The 20312-nt window shown below is 51.8% G+C and overlaps 1 protein-coding gene across 1 annotated transcript in view; it reads left to right on the forward strand.

The window, feature by feature from the left end:
• Positions 1-13361: 13361 nt before the first annotated feature.
• Positions 13362-20312, forward strand: part of NEURL1B (neuralized E3 ubiquitin protein ligase 1B) — a 37095-nt gene continuing 30144 nt past the window's right edge. The window contains exon 1 of the mRNA XM_047730659.1: positions 13362-13536. Within this exon, the coding sequence (XP_047586615.1) occupies positions 13506-13536 (31 nt within the window). The 5' untranslated portion in view covers positions 13362-13505. The remainder of the gene's footprint in view (positions 13537-20312) is intronic.

Genomic DNA, 20312 nt, shown 5'->3' on the forward strand with positions numbered 1-20312 from the left:
TCTTCCAGAGAGGAGAGGAGCACTCACCTTTGTTACTGTGTACCGTGGGGAGTACCAGGCAGCCAGCACGTTCAGCTCTGGAGACCTCAGGGTGAAGAACTTTGGGGTCAGAAAGACAGGGATTGAAATCTCGCAGCTCCGCCACTCACTAACTAGGTAGCTTTGAATGAGTGTCTTGGTTTTGTTCCTCTGAGCTGTCCTTTCCTTGGGTAAGACCTTTGTCATCGGCAGGACACTGAGCTGCCTCCCAGCTCAGGCGGTGCCGTCCCTTCGCCTAGAGCACCCTGCCCCAGCCGGCCACCAGGCTACCTTCCTGGCCCCTTCACAGATCCTCCTTCAGAAAAGCCCTCCCTGCCTGCCTGGCTGAAGAGGCTGCCCTCACCCACACACCCTGCTCGTTTGTTTTCCCTCATTCCACGCATCACCCTCACATTATACGAGACATCTGGTTTCCTGCCTGTCTCGCCCACCAGACTGGACCTTCCTTAGGGCAGGGCCTGCAGCTCCCTCTGGGTGCTGGGGGTGGTGAGGTGTGTGGGGTGGGGGGACCATGCTAAGATGTCCTACTCTCCTCCCTGAGCTGGGGACCTATCCATGACCTTCACTTTCGGTGGAGGAGGGATCGGGGAAGGAAATTCACTCTGTGGATGCCACTCAAGCCCTGGCATCAATATTCTGAGATTGGTACCCTTCCTAGTTCTATTTAGCAGACGAAGAAATAAGGCTCAGAGAAGTAAAGAACTTGTCTGAGGTCACGCAGCAGTGACGGATCTAGGATGCACACCCAAGCTGGCTGGCTCAGAAGTCCCAGCTCTTTCCTCTTGGGGAGTATTTGACAAGAGGTAACAAGATGACCAGAATCCACACCCAGCAGCCTACAGTGGACACTTAGAGAAAGAGCAATTTCATTCTGATTTCGGCCACTTTGGCACTGTTTGAAAATTTTATCGTTATCATAGCTACAATCTTTTGCACTGACAAGATTCCGAAGAGAGACATAGGGGACAGGATGGCCTCCAGCAGTCTCTGTCCCCAGGCAGAGGGCTAGGTGGCAGGGTGGCCTTCTACCTCCCTCTCCACCCCCATCTGGCGAGGACAGGGCCAATGTTGCCAGGAGACCTGGCAGTGGTGGGGGGTGGGAGCTGGCGGCAGATGGGTGGGCATGAGGTCTTTTCAAGGCAGCTGCCAAAGTAGGGGGCCTGCTTTGTTGGGTCTTTTCAGGCTGTGACCATACACAATGGGGGGCTGGGGGTGCCCCCTTTCTTTGCTTTCTTCTTTTACACCTGCTCTACCACCTGTTCCTCAGAAGGCTCCCAGCCCTCCGCCTATTCTTCCTGCCAGCCCCACTGGGCTCTGCCTCCCCAGTCCCTGGGCCTCTTTCTGCTCCTGCTCCCCTTTCCAGGCCTCTGGGGGAAACTCTTCAGGGGTCCCAGGCAGACCAGATACCCACTCTCCTTTTTCCCCCATCACCTTCCCAGTATGGATTGTTTTCCAGACTTTGCCTGAGCTCTTCCTCCCCCAGAGGGCCCTTCCTGTCCCTCTCCACCTGACAGGCCACTCAGACAGAATACCTACAAAAACAGGAGTCTTCAAATTTGGGGCTCACATGGCTCTTCACCAGAATTTTGAAAGCTACATACATCACACAGACATTTTTAATTGGCATCTAAATATTTTCATTGCAAATGTAAACAGTTGCAAAGGATGTAATTTCCAGCACGCTGCGCCCTCAACAAGAGCTGCAAATAAAATCTCATCAAAACCGAAGAGCTCTAGTACAGTCAGCTTCTTCATCTTCCAGAAAACTCCATCGTGCAAACCCAATGGCAAAGCCAACCCTCTCAGCCAAACCATGAAGCCAAGTCAGCCTGACTTTCAGTCAGAAGATGATCTGAGTTTATTTTGCAATTAGGAAATGTGCTAATGGACACGTGAGCCCTCTCTTTTTCTCATGAGCCCTCTCTTTTTCACGCTATTTCTATTCTAAGATGGACAAGGCAGGCGACTCTTGGATGGGGAAAGGCTTTGGTGACTTCTCTGTCTGACCAATGCTACCTTGTTTCCTTGCCCCAGGGGTGCTCCCTCAGGAGCTAGACTCTTTCAAATTGCCTTCCCTTTGGTGCTCTGCAAGGCTTTTATTCCCCCCCTCCAACATTTTTATTGTGAAATACGACATGGGGAGAGAACACATTTTGTGTGGCTAAAGTTCAGATCAAAACCAAAATATGCAGTTCAATAATTTATCGAAAAGCAAACACCTGCTCAGGATATAGAACATTTCTAGCCCCTCAGAAGCCCTAGGCCCATTCTAATTAGTATCCCCTCCTGCCTATCCAAAGGGGGCCACTCTACTGAACTGTAGGATGGGTCATCCCTTGCTTTTCTCCACAGTTTCATCATGTGTTGGAACGACATAGGAAGGGAGTCATCTAGTAGGTACTGTCACAGAGCACAATGTCAGTGAGTCACCCAGGCCGGGGTGCATGGCTCTGCTCTGTCCATTCTCGTTAGCGTGCGGCGCTCTACTATAGGAGTCTATCCCGGTTTCCTGACCCATCCTACTGTCGGTGGATGTGGGAGCTATTCTTAGTCTGGGGCTATGTCGAAGAAAACTGCTCTGAGCCATCACAGTCTCTAGGTTCATGCAAATATGCATTTCTTTGGGGGTTTATCTAGGAGAGGTTTGGCTGGATCATGGGAATAGATACATGGTGACCTATAAAAGATACTGCCAGATACTTTTTCAAAGTGGCTGTAGCACGCCCGCCGGTATTCTCATCGGCACTGCCTGCTCCACATCCTTGCTATTGTCCAAATTTTTAATGTTAGCTAACCTGGCTGGTGTGCCATGTTGTTTCATTGTAATTTTAATTTTTCATTTCCTTTGATGATTGATGAGATTCAGTACCATTTTATAAATGTATTGGTCACTGGAACATTCTTTTTTTTTAATTTATTTAACAGAGAGAAAGAGAGCAGGAGCAGGAGGAGCAGCAGAGGGAGAGGGAGAAGCAGTCCCCCCTGCTGAGCAGGGAGCTTGATGCAGGACTTGATCCCAGGATCCTGGGATCATGACCTGAGCTAAAGGCACACGTTTAATCTGCCAAACCATCCAGGTGTCCCGGTCATTGGAACATTCTTGTTGGGAAGTGCCTGTTTGTCCCCATTTTTATATTGAGTTGTTAGTCGTTTTCCTATCAATTTGTAGTTGTGTTTATTCTGGAAACAAGTAAGTGCTTTGTTGGTATATGCATATCATACAGCTTTCCCCACTCTGTACCTTCTTTATCGTCCTTAGTGTCTTTTGAAAGACTTTTAATGTAGTTATTTTATCAATCTCTTTTTATGGTCAGCACTTTGTGTGTCTTGCTTAAGAATCTTCCTTCCACTCTGAGGTCATGAAGACATTCTCTTATGTTACCTTCCAGAAGTTTAATATATTGCCTTTAACATTTAGATCTACAATCCCCCTCAAACTGATGCTGTGAATGGTGTGAGGTAGGAATCAAGTTTTATTTCTGCCCTATAGAAATTTCCAATTGACTCAGCATTAGTCACTGAAAAGATCACCCCTCCCCCACTGCTTGACAATGTCACATTTGTCATAAAATGTGTGTCCATATATGTCTGGCATCTCTAGTACCTTGGTCTATTCATCTATCCTTGCAAAAATACCACACTGTCTTGCTCACCCAGCTTTAATAGGTATTGGTTTCCAGTAAGGCAAATCCTCCCACTTTGCTCTTTAAAAAAAAAAAAAAAAAAAAAAAAAAAGGCTATCCTTCACCTTTTGTGTTTGTACATGGTTTTTACAATCTGTTTTCCAAGTTATACTCAACCCCCCAGCGCACACACACACACACACACACACACACGGGCACACACCTGTGAAGATTGTGATTTGGGTCGTATGTACTGAATCTATAAGTCAGTTCTCAGAGAGTGGGATTCTGTAACATATTGAGTCCTGTCCACGAATACATGTCCCTCCATTTAGCTTAGCCTTCTTGGATTCCTTTCAATAATGTTTTATAGTTTTCTGAGTATTTTTAGGTGAACCAATTTTTTAAAAACTAGGAAGGGAGTGGAAGTGCAGACAACATTTGGATATGGCAAAATCATGAAGACAGCAACGTTCTCAGAATATTTCCTTTGTACCCCCAGCCGGTGTGGTATCCAAAGCACGTGGAGCTGTGCCTGTCTCTGGGCCCTGCCCACATAACCATGTCCCGTGCACACTCCAAAGCAGGCCCAACACCGAGGCCTCATGAGTATGGATGGACCGAATGCTCCCTATCATTCTACCATCCCACAGCATCCAACTCGTTGCTAGAAAACTGATTCCCAAACTATGCCAACATGCCAAGAACAGATCAGGCAGCGTTTCAGCTCCCAGATAAATCTCTGTTCTTGAAAAGTAATTTATTGAATTCTCCATTAATTCTCCATTAAAGAAGGTTTATACATGTTCATTAGAGAACATTTAGAAATTGCTAGCAGGTAGACAAAAGGAGAAAAACAACACACATATTCCTATTGCTCAGAGATAATCACTGGTCATATTTTGATGCATTTCCTTTCATCTTGTTATACAAATTTTGTATTTGCTTATTTTGTTTTTACAAGCTTGACATCATTCTGAATTTACGCTGCTGTGTTCAGCTTTTCTTACTTAACATTTAAGATGCCAGCCCGCTCTCCTGTGACTCTAATGTCTTTGGAAGCATCCTGGCCAGGAGCTCGGTAAGGTTCTGTTAGTGACGCCCGGCTGCTAAACACCCTGCTGTGGTAGGAGATATTTGTGACTTCATGCTGGTGTACGCAATGCGAAGCCAACGTCTCTGGGCATTTCTGAGCTGGTATAAATGCCTCAGGCCTGCTAGCTCATTTACCCTCACAACCCTCTTAGGGAGTTTGTATTATTTACTTCATTTTACAGACACAGAAAGGTCACTTGACCAGCCCAGGTTCCCAGCCAGTGAGTGTCCAAGCTGGGGGATACTGTTGGTTCTTGGAGACACTCACGCCTCCTCTCACTGGCTCCTTCCTTTTAACTGATGGAGCCTCTTCTTTCTGCAAGTGAGAGGGCAGTGCAATGGAGGGACCCAGCTGTAAGGTCCCCAGGATGGGCCCAAGTCCCCCATGTCCAGCTATGTGACCTCCATGAATCTTTCGCTCCTGGAGCTTCCATTTCTTTGCCATGAAATGGGCAAAAAGGCCATGACAGGGAAATGGCTCTGTGAACTGTGGAGTCCTTCCGGAGTTGGGTATCCACCAAGAGGTCATCCCCACGAGCTCTGGGCACTGGAGGAGAATGGCAACTCCCTCCCAGTCACCACCCCCACTGGCCTAGGACCCCAGCTCTTGCCACCTCACCTTGACTGACCAATTCTCTGGAACCAGCTGAGGTGCAATGGGCAGTCCTTGCCAGTGGCTCAATGGGAGCAGCTGCTCATCCTGGGGCTTCCAGCGTCTGACCTGGGGCCTGGCACAGGATAGGTGCCCCTCGGGGCTCTGGGATGGAGTTTCAAAGAGCCCTCCCGAGATGTACCCCCAGGGCCAGAGCCAGCAGGGACTAGTCCTAGTCCTAGGAGAGAAGAGTACAGTGCTCTTTCTACACCTCTGAGTGCTGATGGCCCTCATTCTCACAGGGTCCCTGTTTCCCCAGAGTTTGGTCTGTCATTGAGTCCCATTGCTCTGAGACATAAAGGCAAGTAAGACATCAGTCACAGGGCAACTTAGAAGGAAAGTCAGGATTTGAACCCAGGTCTATGTGACCAAAGCCTGGGCTACCATCCTGGCTCTGCGTGTCCATCTGTGGGGTTGAGATACCCATGGCCTAAATGTCACAGTCCACTCGAACCTCATCTGATCCCCACAACAACCCTGTGACTCTGATTTTTATTCTTGACCATTTTACAGATGAGGAGACTGAGGCCCCCACAGCCCTGAGCTGATCCTGGGCTTTTCAAGTCCCAGTCAGAGCCAGAGCAACTCTGGCCACACAGCCTAGACATCTCGCCTCGAGTCGCATAGGTGGTGATGAAGGACAGAAACCTCAGAGCATAAGCCAGGCCACAGTGAGAAGGTTCCAGCATCACCTGAGTGTTTCCATGGATCCCTAAATAAAAGCAGAGTCCCTCAGCATGGAAAGCAGGCAGAGACCCCAGCCCGTCTCCTCCTGGGACAGTAGTGGTGGTTCCTGAAACCAAAGGGTCACTTTGTGCCAGGCTCCCTGCCAGGCAGCGAGGCGACAGAAGGGCCACCTGGCCTCATTTGCTTTTCCTATTAACCAGGGGTACAGACCCTCCCACCCTTCTCATTTTTCAGGGGAAGAAACAGAGGCTCAGTGAAGGAAATCTCTTGCCAGAGGCCACATGGCCAAGGAAGGGCAGAACGGGGGTTTTGAACCCAAGCCAGCTTGCCCCAGGGCCCTTAACCGTAGCCTGCTGCACCTGCTGTGGCCCCCTGGCTTACGTCCTTCCCCCTACTCCTCTTGCCCCACCAGGTCTGCCTCTGTTCTCCAGCCTTGTATCGGCCTCACCAAGGTCCTGGCAATGCCCTTGAATCTTGCTTTATACTACACAAACATTTTAGAGGAAAGGCGCGCTTTACACTGGATCTTATTCTAAAAATGAGCCTATTCGAACCTCAGGCAGCTGGGAAAATGAGGAATCTGAGGTTCAGAGTGGGCACACAACATGCTCAGGGACCCCCTAGCCGGGTGATAGCACACTGGGTGGGCACCTGAACCGGGACCCAGAGTGGGATTCTCCCCTCTGCATCATCCCCTGCTGGAGCTGGAGAAAGCCCTGTGTCTGTGCCCCGCTCCCCCTCCCCCCTCCAGAGCCCGCCTGAACCCACCCTGCCCTCTGAACAAACAGGACCCGGCGCATTAAGGTGTGGTCTAGGAGGACACTCGTGTCCCAGCTGCCCACGCCCCCGATCAGCTTCAATTCCTTGCCAACCTGGGCTCCCCACCTCAGGTTCCTGCTGCCACTCCACATGGCCCTGGGGCCTCTGGGACTCCTTTGATGCTTTGGGCCAGTGCAGGGCTGGCTGAGGGCTGCCAAGCCTGCCAGAAAGGCCATAGGACAACAGGCATCCAAGCTTCTTGGTGCCCTAGATGGGCCCTGCTCCTCGTATCAATCCCAGGCTGGCACTACCCCTCCGATCTTGCTCAGGTTCCCCAAACCTGGACCAGCCCGGAGGAGCTGCCCCAAGACATGGAGACACTGCCATGTTCAGGGCCAAGAGAGGCGGCTTCCCCCACTGGGCCCACCCGAGTCCCCCACTCTATTCCCCTCCCCTAGGAAAACGTGTCTCTTCGCTGAGCAGCTGACCTCAGGAATAACAAAAATCAATAATGAATAATGAGGATGGCTTACTTTTATTATTTGCCACGTGCCAGGCATTGTTCTAAGCATTTGGCGTGTAAGGATTGAATCCTCCAAACAATCTTATAAGGCTAGAACTATTAGCCCATTTTATGCACAAGGAAAGAGAGGCACAGAGAAGTTGAGTGAGATGCTCAAGGTCACACGACTAGATAAGAGGGAAGCCAGACAATGAACCCAGCTGCCTGATTCCAAGGCCTGAACCCTTGGCCAACATCTCATGATCTGTGAGTGAGACCCAGTTCCCGCCCCTGGGATTTGTCCGTCCATGCATTCATTAAACATTTATTGGGCACCTGTTCTGTGCTAAGAGCAATCCAAAGACAATCTCACTGAAAGTTTCTATCACCTATTAGGTCGGCATTATTACCATCCGCACTTTAGAGATCAGGCCACTGATGTTCAGAGAGGTTTAGTAACTACAAAGACACACAGCCACAAGACGGGAGGGTCAGTGGCACTGGAGGTTGCAGACGCCCCGAGTGAGCAGACAGCATAGGCGGGAGGCCGTGGGCCTCGTGGGCCTGGCCAGGCCTGGGCTGCTTGCAGGTGATCTCTCCATTTCACAGAGAAGGAGTTAAAGCCTCAGAGGGATAAAATGACCTGCCTAGAGTCACCCAGCCAGGAAAAGACAGAACCAGGACTTGAACCCAGCCTGCCCTGGCCCCACCTGGATCCTCTCTGCAGCAGAAAGGGTTTGGGGCAGAAAAAGGCTGCAACCAGCTTGTGGGCCTGCGGGGTGAGTCCAGGAGTGGGAGAGCAGAGAGAAAGACGAGCCCTTCCCAAGCTCACCTATCCTGACCATTTACTCTATGCCGGCCACGATGATGGACACATCTCCTCTTCCAAATACCCTACGAAGTGTGGGCTCCTATCAGTTCCATTTTACAGATGCAGAAACTGAGGCACAGAGAGGAGATGCAGCCTGTCCAAGGTTGCCCAGGTAGTAAGTAGCTAAGCTAGGATCTGAACCTGGACTCTGGAGCCATTTACAATCTGTTACTCCAGTTTTTCTTTGGAAGTCTGTGTTCTCCTGGGTAGCTTCGCCAGAGCTCCAGGAAGTCAGCAGGGAGCAGCGGGCTCTCCCAGGGTCAGACCAGGGTTGGGCATTGGACCCTGAAAATGGGTCAGCATAGGCCTGCCTGCTGGTTGCTCTAGGTGGGCTGGGCTGGGCTCTGCAATCTCTCCGCTACCTGAGGGGCCAAGAGGAGGAGCGCACAGACTCTGAGGTCAGAGTGGGCTGGGTCCCCATCCTGGGTGTGAGGCCCAGTTCACCTCTCTGAGTTTCCCAGCAGGCCCCTTTGGATGGAGATGAAGGTTTTAAAAAGCAACCAATACAAGGACTGGGATGCAATACCTCACCCATTAGCTCCCTCCCTATCTGGTAGGGTTATTATGAGGATTACATAAATCGACCCATTGTGTTCAGTCGCACTATTCTCTGCCTGTGTGTGGGTGGCTAAGCTACCTACGTTCTCTGGCCTTCGGTTTCCCTCTCGGTGAAATGGGCATATTCACAGTACCACTGCCTAGGGCTATTGTGAGCTTCATACATCTGAAGGAGTTAGAACAGCTCCTGGGACTCCATAAATGTTTGCTATTCCTGTATCATAATTACCACCATAACTGCACAGTAAATGCAAGTTACTGGAATCATCAATTAATTCCCTTTTAGCCCCTGCCTTGCTCATGGGACATACTCAAAATGATTATATGTTTCAGAGTGTCTGAGCTCTGTCCCTGTGTTATGATAAAGCTGAGCTCCAGGCCCCTATGACCCCAGCCTCTAATAGAGCTGCCTCTCCCAGATTCCAGGAAATGGCCAGCCCTTGACCTTTTCTATGGCCATTAGAACACTGCTGAGGTGTCTTTGGGCAAACTCAGGAGGAAGGTTCTGCCCATCAGCCTTCCCACGCGCCAAGGAAGGGCTCCGCTTTGGCACCGGGTCCAGCACCAAGCGTGAATCTGCAAGGCAACAGGACGAAGAGAGCATGGGACAAGCCTCTTTCCCTTTTTGCCTTGGCTGCTGGGTAACACGCAGCAGATTCTGTTCCACACAAACACAGACTGGTTTGCCAAGTGGCCTCACCACTATGAGCCTGTTCCTCCTCTGTAAAAAAGAGAGAACAGAGAACCCTCTGAGTTCTGCCTCCTCCTGGTTGTGTGAACTGGACAGTTTCCTCTCCTGCAAGGTGGGAATTGTGTCAATGACCACACCGTTAGACTGTGAGGAGGATCACTCACAGGGCACAGCCTGGTGCCCGCTCCCCAGTGGCTGCTTTGTAACCAGGCACTGAAAAACGTTGCTGTTGTAGGGGAAGCCCTGCTGGGGCTGGGAACCAAGGGTTTGATAGGCGGAGTTTACTGAAAGGTAGAGCCTTCAGGGAGCAGTTTAAAAACCCAGCTTTGTGGCTTGATGGCAACCTGGATTTTGTGTTCTTGAATGAGTGGTGGGCAGGAGTGCAGGCAAACACCCTTCGGTTCCCTGGAAGGGGTCTTTTCACACACATGCCCCCCCACCCAGCTCAGTGTGTGCCCTTTTTACAAGGTGCACCTGACTGCGTCCTACTGCATGGGGCCGTGCCTGCCAGGGCAAGCCCTGTGGGAGTGATGCCAGTTAGCCTGGCCAGGGCCTCCCCTCTCTACCCACTGCCCTGGGAGGCTGTGCCAACACTTCACTATTAAGAGAGTCAGCCCCACCCAAGGGCCCCTGTAACCCAAGTACGGGTTCTGGTGCTAAGGGAGAGTAAGCAGAGTCTGTGGGGTTCTGGGTGTGATTAAGGGAAAGGGTAGGGGGCATGAAATTCAAAGCCGGGAGAGGTTATGACCAGAGGCTGCTGCCCAAGTCTAAGGACGCTTCCACTGTCTCCTGCCTCTGTTTGCACATCCCCTGTGGCAGGGATCACTCTCTCCCAAAGCCTCCTTCCCCACCTTTGTGGATCAGCTTTGCCTTGCTTCTCAATTATGGTACCCAGAGCCAAAGCATCTTCTCCTCCAATGACCCAATCCGCGTGCACTAGAACAGCAAGCCCCTGCTTCATTCTAGAGACTTTACCTCTGTGAACGCACCCCTATTTTGTTCACTTGTTTCCCCCTACATGTATCACTAGTGATCACACCAGGGTCCGGGGCTACTATCAACCAATCCTCCTTCCTTCACTCCTCTTTCCTACCCCTCCCTCCCTCCCTTCCTTCTTTTCTTCCCTTTCTTTTTCCAGTTCAGAGCAATGCATCTCCGAGGTCAGTTTATTCAAAAGTGTACTGAGCATCTGTGTATGCCAGCCCTGTGCTGAGCACTGGAGATTTCAAAGAGACTATGAGCTGGGTCCTGCCCACAGGAGGCTTCCCATCTGCCAGTGGAGTGGATGCAAGGGTAACAGCTATGGTAACTGAGGGACAGGACAAAGAGCAGACAGGCCTCAGAGGGGTGAGCGATGGCGGTACATTCACAAATATAAGACAACTCAAAGAAAGGTTAAGGGCAATCCCTTGTCCCCCAATGAGAAGATGCACAATAAAGATGAATAATATAAACTTTAAACGGTGAAGATAAAATAGGCATCTACTTCCAGTAGTTATTTCTTTAGCAAGATATACATATTTTAAATAATGTTATATAAGATATTAATTTGGAAAGACTGCCTTTGTCTACTCTCAAATTTCAAGAAACTATTTGGTTCAAACCCTCCATGTGTGGCTTTGACTCCGGTATCCCCATCATCTGCTTTGTGGGTGGGGGGTGCTTTTTTAGTTTCCACAGATATTTTTTAAGATTTCATTTATTTATTTGAGAGAGAAAGAGAGCATGAGCGGGGTGAGTGGCAGAGGAAGAGGGAGCCCGACATGGGGCTCGATCCCAGCACCCTGGGATCATGACCTGAGCCAAAGGCAGACACTTAACCCACCGAGCCACCCAGGTGGCCGTGCACAGCGGATCTTATTCACAGGGACCAAGATGCTAAAACACAGCCCTTTTAGATACACATGTCAGTTGGCCACTGCACACTGTGTGTCCTCTGCAGGGACCATCTGTACAGCATTGGGGCAGTTGAGGCTTTATTTGCTCCAAGTGTGTACTATGGTCTGCACAACACAGGCACTTACTTGGATGCTCTGAAATTGACCTTTAAAAGGTCTGTTTATACCAACCTCCCTTGCACTCACCCTTTGTGACCCTCCCTTGGTGACCCTTGTAGTCACAAAGTCCCATTTGCACCACATTGCTTTGCATGAGGAAAATTTCCTTGGCTTCTTTGGTGATAATTCTGACCTCTATAATGGTCCCAAGCTCATATGCATTGAGGGTATTTTGAACCAATGTACCTTTCCCGAACAGGACTTGTGTTTAAAAATTAAGTAACTGACAGAGCACCTGTAAGATGAGAAATTAGTGACTCAAATAGAAGGCAACTTCATGTGCAGACATAGTGAGTCAGGGTGGGTGGGGGTATAGAGAAGCTTTCCCAGAGGTGGAAGCTTTGTGCTAAACTTGAAGAATGAAAACCCTCTGGGATGGGTCAGGAACCTAGGCAGAAGGTGTTGGAGAAATAGACCTGGGGGTTCTGTCCTAGATGCCTCCTTTTCATTCACATAGCTCCAGGCCAGTTTTGGCCCTTACCAGCTGGGAAATCTTGGGCACCTCTTTTCCATTCCCTGACCCTCAATTTCCCTATCTGCAAAGTGGGGATAGTAACATATATTTCATAGAAGATACAAGAGCATGGAAAGTAAACTTGGGGAAAAAAACTGGTTGAGAATTGGGTCTTCTTGGGTAACTCATTGCACATCCTGAGCCTCAGTGTTCCTATCTGCAAAATGGAGCCCAGTGAAGGCAGGAACTAGCAGGCTTCAGTTCCCATTGAGTTTGGTTTGGTTTCTGTACAGGAGAGCTGCTCAGAATACTGGTGGGGTGAATGAATGAATGGATGAATGAGGAATGCCTGTTACTCCCTCTGCAAGGAATATGCTCTTCGGCTCTTCCCATGGCTGATTTCTTGCTGTTTCTTCAGATGGAGCTGGAGTGCCCCAGGTTCTCCCTGAGGTCCCGAAACAAAGTTACTATATCACAGTTATCTTATTTTCTCGCTGGCTTTGATCATCATATTGTGCGATCTAAATTGCTTTTTATTTTGGGGTGCCTGGGTGGCTCAGTCAGTTGAACTTCCAGCTCTTGATTTCCCCTGAAGTCATGATCTCTGGGTTTGGAGTTGGAGCCCCAGACTCCTGCTCAGCAGGGAGTCTGCTTCAGATTCTCTCTCTTTTCCCCTCTTTGCCCCTCCCCCTGCTCCCCCTCTCTCTGCTCTCTCTCTCTCTCTCAAAATAATGAATCTTAAAAAAAAACCTCTTAAAATAAATATAAAATTAAAAAATTTTTAAAAAATGCTTGTTATTTAGGTTTTCACCACTCACATGCCTCGTCTGTACTTACAATGTCCAGCACAGTGCCTGGCATGCACTTAATAAGTGTTATAATATGTTCCCTCCTCTCAACCTTTGGAGGTCCGTGGTCACACCCCCACCACGGTCACCCTGACTGGCTTGTCCTCAAGTAGGTGGGTGACCTTCTGCCTGCTGTGTTCATCTACAGCCCCTGCACCCCGCACCCCGCATAACTGCACCGCCAGGGTGAAGGCTTGGCCCCCTGTGGCCCAGCGCCTGGAACAGGGCTCGGCACACACTAGGCCTTATCCAAGTGTTGGAAGAAATGAGTGAAATGTATGGCACCCCGAGGGCACCCAACTGCCAGCGCGTCTTCCTGTCCCGGGCGCGGGAGCGGCGAGAGCCGGAGGCTCGGCGGTTCTGCTCCCGCCGCCGGGTCCAAACTTTCAAAAGATGCGGCGGCCACCGCCCCGCCTCTGCCTGCACAGTTGGAGGCAGCGGGAGGCGGTGGCGGAGGCGGAGCCAACAGGCTGGGGCCGGTTGGCTCCGCCTTCTTCTCCTGCTGCCACCGCCTCCCTCCAGGCGCCCGCCCCAGCTGCCGCCCGCCGGCTCGCCGGTGCAGCCGCGATGCCCCGGAGCCCTACCCTGGCCCGGGTCCCCGGCCCACCGCGTTGTTAGCCTCCGTGCACCCCGCGCGCGCCGCCGCCAACGCCGCGCCCCGACGCAGCGATGGGCAACACCGTGCACAGGACCCTGCCAGGTATGCCGGGGAGCCCTGCCCGGGAGGCGGGCGCTGGGGTTCTCCTCTCCCCAGGGGACCCGCTGGGTGACTTCCGGAGAGCCACCCCACCCACTTGGAGCCCTCGGCGCGCAGCGGGCTGGAGTCATCGGTGCCTCCTGGACCCCGGCTCCGCGCGCGCCCTGTGGCTGGGCTTTGCGCTCCAGGAGGACGGGTACCGCGTCCCGGTTACCTTGGGGACCCCAGTCCTCGTTCTTCCTGCTTGGCCAGATGCGCGAAGGGGCCGCTGGGGCGATGCCGCTCGCCCCCTCGCCTTTGTTTCAGCCCGAGGGCGCTGAGGAGGGAGCCCGGGGCGCCCTGGGGCGTGACTGGAGTCGGGCTCCCCAGGGCTTCCGACGCCCAGAACCACCCGTTGTGCCGAGACTGCAGCTGCTGATAGTGGGGGGGCGCTTGCAGGGGTACCCCAATTTCCAGCCGCCAGCGCCCCCGCGGCACATGCTGCCTTGGTTTGGCCATGTTCCCACACGCACCCCGGCTGCGCCCCCCTCTGGTGTCCGCTCAGTTGGGGGCTCTCTAGTCCCTCGGAGTCACCACTACAGAGCCCATCACCCCCTAGTTAACATCACCCTAGAATTTCCGGGGCCAGAGTAAGGGGATGGGGGTGAGGTGGGAAGGTGGGAGTAGAGGGCAGAGGAGGACTTGCTAGAGAATACCTGGTGGTAACGGATCACTGGGATCACTGCGCTGGGGGCTCCTTGTCTGGCACTTTGCATACACCCCAGGGCCCAGGCGGCATGCAAAGCAGTTTTTCCTTGTCAAGATGTTTATCCCAATTTTACAAATAAAGAAATTGAGGCTCAGAGGAGGAGAAATGACTCGCCCAAGGTCATACTGCTAATTGGGGGCGAGTCTGGGTTGGGCCCCATGTCAGTCAGCCCCACACCCGGGTCTTTAGAAAAAGTCTTTATTTTGGCTTAAGGCTGGACATCGGTAGCGTCTTTTAGGCAGAAAGTGAGAGATCTGTGTATTTTTAAAGTACAAAGGCCCAGCTCAGTGGGGAAGCAAGTCGGCTGCTGTGCAAATTTAGTATGAGGTTTTGGGAGAGAGACATATCAGTGGTCTGTGCTCTAACACTCCCATATAGTTCCCCCCCCCCCCCGCCCCTTCTAGGCTTTATATAAAAAAATTCGTTGTTTCTTCCTCTGGAGGGTATTGAAATGGAGGATGCTGTGCCTGGGATTCCCAAGGCTAGCCTGTGGAAGAGGAGCCAGCTCCTACTTTATAAGCTTCTGGGCAGCTTTAGGGCCATTGCATTTAAAACCCCCATATTCTCAGACAGGTGAAGTCACCAGCAGGATCATCAGGTAGTTGGAGGCAGAGGTGGGATTTGAACCCAGGTCCATTCATGGACCAGGGGCCTCCACCTCCTCTGAGCAGGGATACTGGCTGGATGGGGATGGAAGGACCCAGCCACCTGGCCCCGGGGGTGTCCAGGCCTGTTGGTCAATATGGCAGCACATACTCTCCCAGCCACAGATACCTGGCTGCAGCATGGTCCCCTTTGTAAGAGTTCCTAATTAAAAATATTTATGCTGTTCTAGTTAAAAAAAAAAAAAATCCGATTTGCCACCTGTGGGTCAGCCCTAGGGTGGGTGAAGACACAGCCACAGCCCGGCAGGCTAAAAATAGCTGGCGATTTATATATTCTCCATCCCACAGGGCTCTTGCTCTGTGAAGGGGGCCACCCAGGCTAAGAGCCCGGGGTTAAGGTTGTTTTCTCACGGCAGTAGCTAAGTGTGAAAAATTAAAACTCTCCACTGGGGCTGATGCTTGCCCTGAGTTTGAGGAAAGGGACAGAGCTGGAGCTCTGAGGCACATCAGGTTGCCGTACTGAGAATATGAAGGGCCGTTTATTGTTTTCCCGCCTGTGTGTCATTAGTTTCTCACACACGCTATGCCATTTTTTACAACTCTGTGTCAGCACACAAGGCTTTCCACACTTGAAATATCTTTCTTTGTCTAGTGCATTTCTTAAAATTTGGCTTAGCTGTCACCTCCTCCAGGAAGCCTTTCTTGACCACCCACACCAATCCCACCCTTCACTCTGCTACCTAGAGACCTTCTGATGGCTCTGCTTGTGCATCCGACCACATTGCATCGTCGTCACCCCTCTCCACAACTGGCCTCGGGGCTGCCTAAGGACAAAAACCATGTCTTGATTATCTTGTATCCCTGGTTGCCCAACCCAGAGCCTAGTGGCTGGCAGGCACTCAAAAACCATGGTAGAGCTCACATGTTGCCTGCGTCTTAGGCTGAAAGAACACTTGGCTCAGTGTTGCCCTGTAGAAATCCTTGTGCTTTCGTTCTCAGGAAAAGGACACATGCGTGGGGTTCCTTCTATGGGACTTGAAATAGAGAGCTGGCATTTGCTGAGCACCTGGATTCCATACCAGGCTTCCTGCATATGTGGCTTCATTTACATGCCAAGCATGCTTCTCCTTAAGGCTCCTGCACTTGCTGCTCCTTCTGCCTGGAGCATTCTTCCCCCAGACCTCCACGTGGTTTCCCCCTCGCTTCCTTTACCTCCCTGCTCCAGTGTGGGTACTGCCGTAACCTCCCCTGCCCTGCCCCTGGCATGCCCCACTTGCTCTCTCCCGCTTGGTGTCTCTCCTTAGCATGATCACTGTGTGCCACATGGTGTGTGTACATAGCTGTTTCATCACCTGTCTCCCCAGGGAGGATCTTGTCTTTTTATTCACAGCTGTATATTCAGCACCTGGAGCAGGGGCTAGTATACAGATGTTCGGTACATGCTTGTTGAATGAATGAATGAATGTAATGCCCGCAACAGCCCTGCAAGGGATGGATCATCATCTCCATTTACAGATAAGGAAACCAAGGCTCAGAAAGATAAAATGACTCATCCCAGCTCACACGGCTCCCCCCGTTTGGAATCCAGGTTGATTTGGCTCCGAAGTTCTACATTCTTCCTCCAGCGTTGTGGTACCCTCCCAATCCATGGTTCAGATAACTTGTGTTGGGTGCCCCCAAGTGACTCTGTCATGTCACTGTGTGCAATAATGACATGCCAAAGAAAGGGAGTGTCCTTTACGATTGACGTGGGAAGCCCCTTGGCAGTCTTCACAAAGGGCATCAGCAAATTCAGACGAATGCCCTATAAAGAGAAATGTCCAGGAGCCAGCGCAAGAACTCGCATTTGCCAAGCTCCTACTGTATGCATCACCCGTGTCTTTCTAGTTGCAGTTCAGTACTGTGGAGTAAGGTGCCATGCTTCTCCATTTTATGGATGAGGAGAATGAGGCACAGAGAGGTTCAAACAGTTGACCCAACTCACACAGGTTGGCAGAGGCAAAGCTGGGTTTAGAAGACCTTATTCCTTTTTTTTTTTTTTAAGATTTTATTTATTTATTTGTCAGAGAGAGAGAGAGGGAGAGAGAGCAAGCACAGGCAGACAGAATGGCAGGCAGAGGGAGAAGCAGGCTCCCTGATGAGCAAGGAGCCCGATGTGGGACTCGATCCCAGGATGCTGGGATCATGACCTGAGCCGAAGGCAGCTGCTTAACCAACTGAGCCACCCAGGCGTCCCAGAAGACCTTATTCCTAATACCACATGATCCTTTTCTCTGGACCCTGTTCCCTTTCTCTGGGGTTTGTAAGAATAAAAATAAAAGTAAACACATGGAGCTCGGGGAGGATGGAATTCCAGCGCGGTGGGGCTCTCCCCCCCTTCCCCCTTCTCTCACCAGCGCATTGCAACCCTCCTGCCAGCGCGCCTCCAGGGCTCCCCCACAGTTCTGATTGGAGAAGAGACTGAATTCAAACTGCCAGTTGGGTTTAATCATTAAGTTGGTCCACGCTTGACCAAGTCAATGGCCCTCTTTAGTGTTAGTTCAATAGTTTGGCATCCTGGAGCTTGGAGTGAGAGAAGTATGTTGACCTTAGTCTGTGCCCAGCTCTGCGTCAAGGACTATACCCACAAATCCTTGTAACAACCCTTTAGGAGGACTATATTTAGCCCCATTTTCCAGGCAGGCAACATCTGTCCTTAGGGGCCATGTGCCCAGGCTAGAGTGATTCCCAGGGTCTGTCCTGCCCTGCATTTTCCTGAGTGTGCATCCTCATTCATTTAACTGACATTTTGGGGCACCTGTCATGTGCCAGGCCCCGGGGGTCTAGCTGTGAATGGGATGAAAGCCACCAGAGGCTCCCGTGGAGCTGGCCTCTAGTGGAAGAGGAACGGGACACGTAGCTGGTTATATCCCGGAGAGCACAAGGTGCTACAAACCCCGCCTCAGAGAGAGAGGCATGGGGGGGCCCAGGGCCCCAAACAAGGCCTGGCCACCAGACCAACTGGTCTGTCTACTGTGGCTCATGCATGACCAGCTTTTTAAGAAAATTAATGACATAGAATAGAACAAAACAAACAAAAAAAAATCAAGCACATTGAGGTAGTAAGGAGAATTTTTCTTCATAGATTTTGTTTCCGTTGTGCCTGAATGTGTGTGTGCTGGGCTCCATGGGCCCCATCAATGAAGAGTTGTGGGGCGACCACTCACTGGTCCACAGCAGCGGGAGGTCTGGTGTTTGGGTCTAGAGCAGGGACCCTAGCATCCAGGTGCCCGGCTTCAAATCTCAGCTCAGCCGTTGCTCAGTAGAGTGACTCTGGGCAAGGTGCTTCCCTCAGTTTCCTCACTGTGAAGTGAGGGCCATAGGGGGAATGCCCTCATGGTTGGGGTGGCAAGAATTAAATGGAAAAGGGCAGGTAATCTTAGCACAGTGCCTGGGGCTTTCACGGTCATGGTTATCATGGTTATGTGGAAAGAGAGGACTTGAGCCTGCCCCTGGGGTTCCCTGTTGGGGACGAATGACAGGTGCCCTTCACTTTCTGCCTTGAAAGCCCGGTCCAGGTGATTTTGAGCCTTGAACCCAGGGCTGTATTGGGAGGCATCCCTTTCACGTGTACTGACAGCCGCAATTCCCAAGGCCTCTCCAGCTTTGTCTGGGACACCAGATTTCTGATGAGAAGACTCGTGGCAGATTGCATTTTACCATTTCCATTTGTTCACCAGACCTCCAGGCTGGGCTCTCTGCTGAGCCTGGGGTTAAGCCTGGGTTTAGGGACTCAAGGTCTAGTGGGAAAGACCAACAAGGACAGGACAGTTACTGTAAGTGGGGTAGGGGGGCCCTGGGGGCCGTGAGAGCCCAGAGCAGGATGCAGGAAGGCTTCCTGGAGAAGTTACTTGTCTGGTGAGACCAGAAAGCAGAAAAGTTAGCCAAGAGAAGGAAATGAGCAAAGCTGTTCAAGACAGAGGGGCTAGGTGTGCAGAGGCCTGAGCGGAGGGAGAACGGGGCATACGTGGGGAGCTGTGGCCTTCTGGGGGTTCCAGTGTAAGTAGAAGTGGCCCATGGGGATAGAGCGGTGGGCAGAAGCCGTGTCAGAGGAGCGGATGGTTTCTTGCAGGCCAGCCCGCGTCAGGAGGCTTCGATTTCTTAGCTGCCGTGCTCCCTGCCGGGATGATGTGCGGAAGTTGCCAGCAGGGGCATGCAATTTCACTGGGCTTGGCCATCAGAGCTGTTTAATCTTCCCCACGGACAAGAAGAGTCAGCTCTGCCCTCTTTTGGACCAAAGGGCTTTCTGTACTTTGCGGTGCTCTATGAGGGCTTAAAATAGAAGCCCAGAAGCCAGGTGTGCGCTTCCAGCGGGGAGGGCAAAGGAAGGAGGCTTGGGTGGAGCCCTGTAGGTAGTCAGCGCTCACCTGGGCAGCAGCAGAGCGCTCCCAACTCCCACCGGCTTGCCGCATTCCGGGCCTTTACCTGTTCATCCTCTCTCACCGGTCAGGAGCAGCCTTCCAGAAGTAGTCTCCCATTCCGCAGATAAAGAAACTGAGCTCAGGGGCGCCTGGGTGGCTCAGGGGGTTAAGCCGCTGCCTTCGGCTCAGGTCATGATCTCAGGGTCCTGGGATCGAGTCCCACATCGGGTTCTCTGCTCAGCGGAGATCCTGCTTCACTCTCTCTCTCTCTGCCTGCCTCTCCATCTACTTGTGATCTCTCTCTGTCAAATAAAGAAATAAAATCTTTAAAAAAAAAAAAAAAAAAAGAAACTGAGCTCAGAGGAGAAAGGAGCTGTGCCCTGAGACCGGCAGCCAGAAAGTGGCAGAGTGGAATCTGACCCCAGGCCTGCCCAGCCCCAGAGCTCCTTCTCCTCCATCACCAAAGGGCATGGCACCCTGCGGCCTCTTGGGGCTGCTGCCCCTTGTCCTCATCCTGAGCCCCACCCCTGTCAACAGGTCCTGCCTGCAGGTGCCTCTTCCCACCTTTTTTGTCCTTGGGAAGATGAATTACTTCTGTCTGCCCGTTCACTCCTCACCCCTCCTGACCTCACCCAGGGCCTGTAGACTTGGTGGCCCTGGAGAAAGGCGAACTTGATCTCTGCACCCCTTGTCTGAGGTTCTTGCCTGGTAACCATTGGCCTGTGGTTGGCCACCCCTACCTGCCATTTGCAGGTGTCACAGTGCGCCCACACCCTTCCCCTGAGCCCAGCCACTCATGGGCCCTGCCCGCCCAGAGAGCCAGGCAGCACCCAGCCATCAGTCAGCAAGGGTATGGGGCTCAGGTGGGAGCCCTTTGTCACCCAGCACCCAGGCTTTCCTGCAGGTGAGGAGCGTCGTGTGTCTGGACTGTGCTGTCATTCTCAGCAGAGCTGGTGACGGCACAGGCTGCGGCCCTTCGTGCCTGCGTTAGCCGGACAAGCAACTTGACCTCTCTGTGCTTGGGTT

The sequence above is a fragment of the Lutra lutra genome, chromosome 5 (genome assembly GCF_902655055.1).
Source record: "Lutra lutra chromosome 5, mLutLut1.2, whole genome shotgun sequence".
Lineage (NCBI taxonomy): Eukaryota > Metazoa > Chordata > Mammalia > Carnivora > Mustelidae > Lutra > Lutra lutra.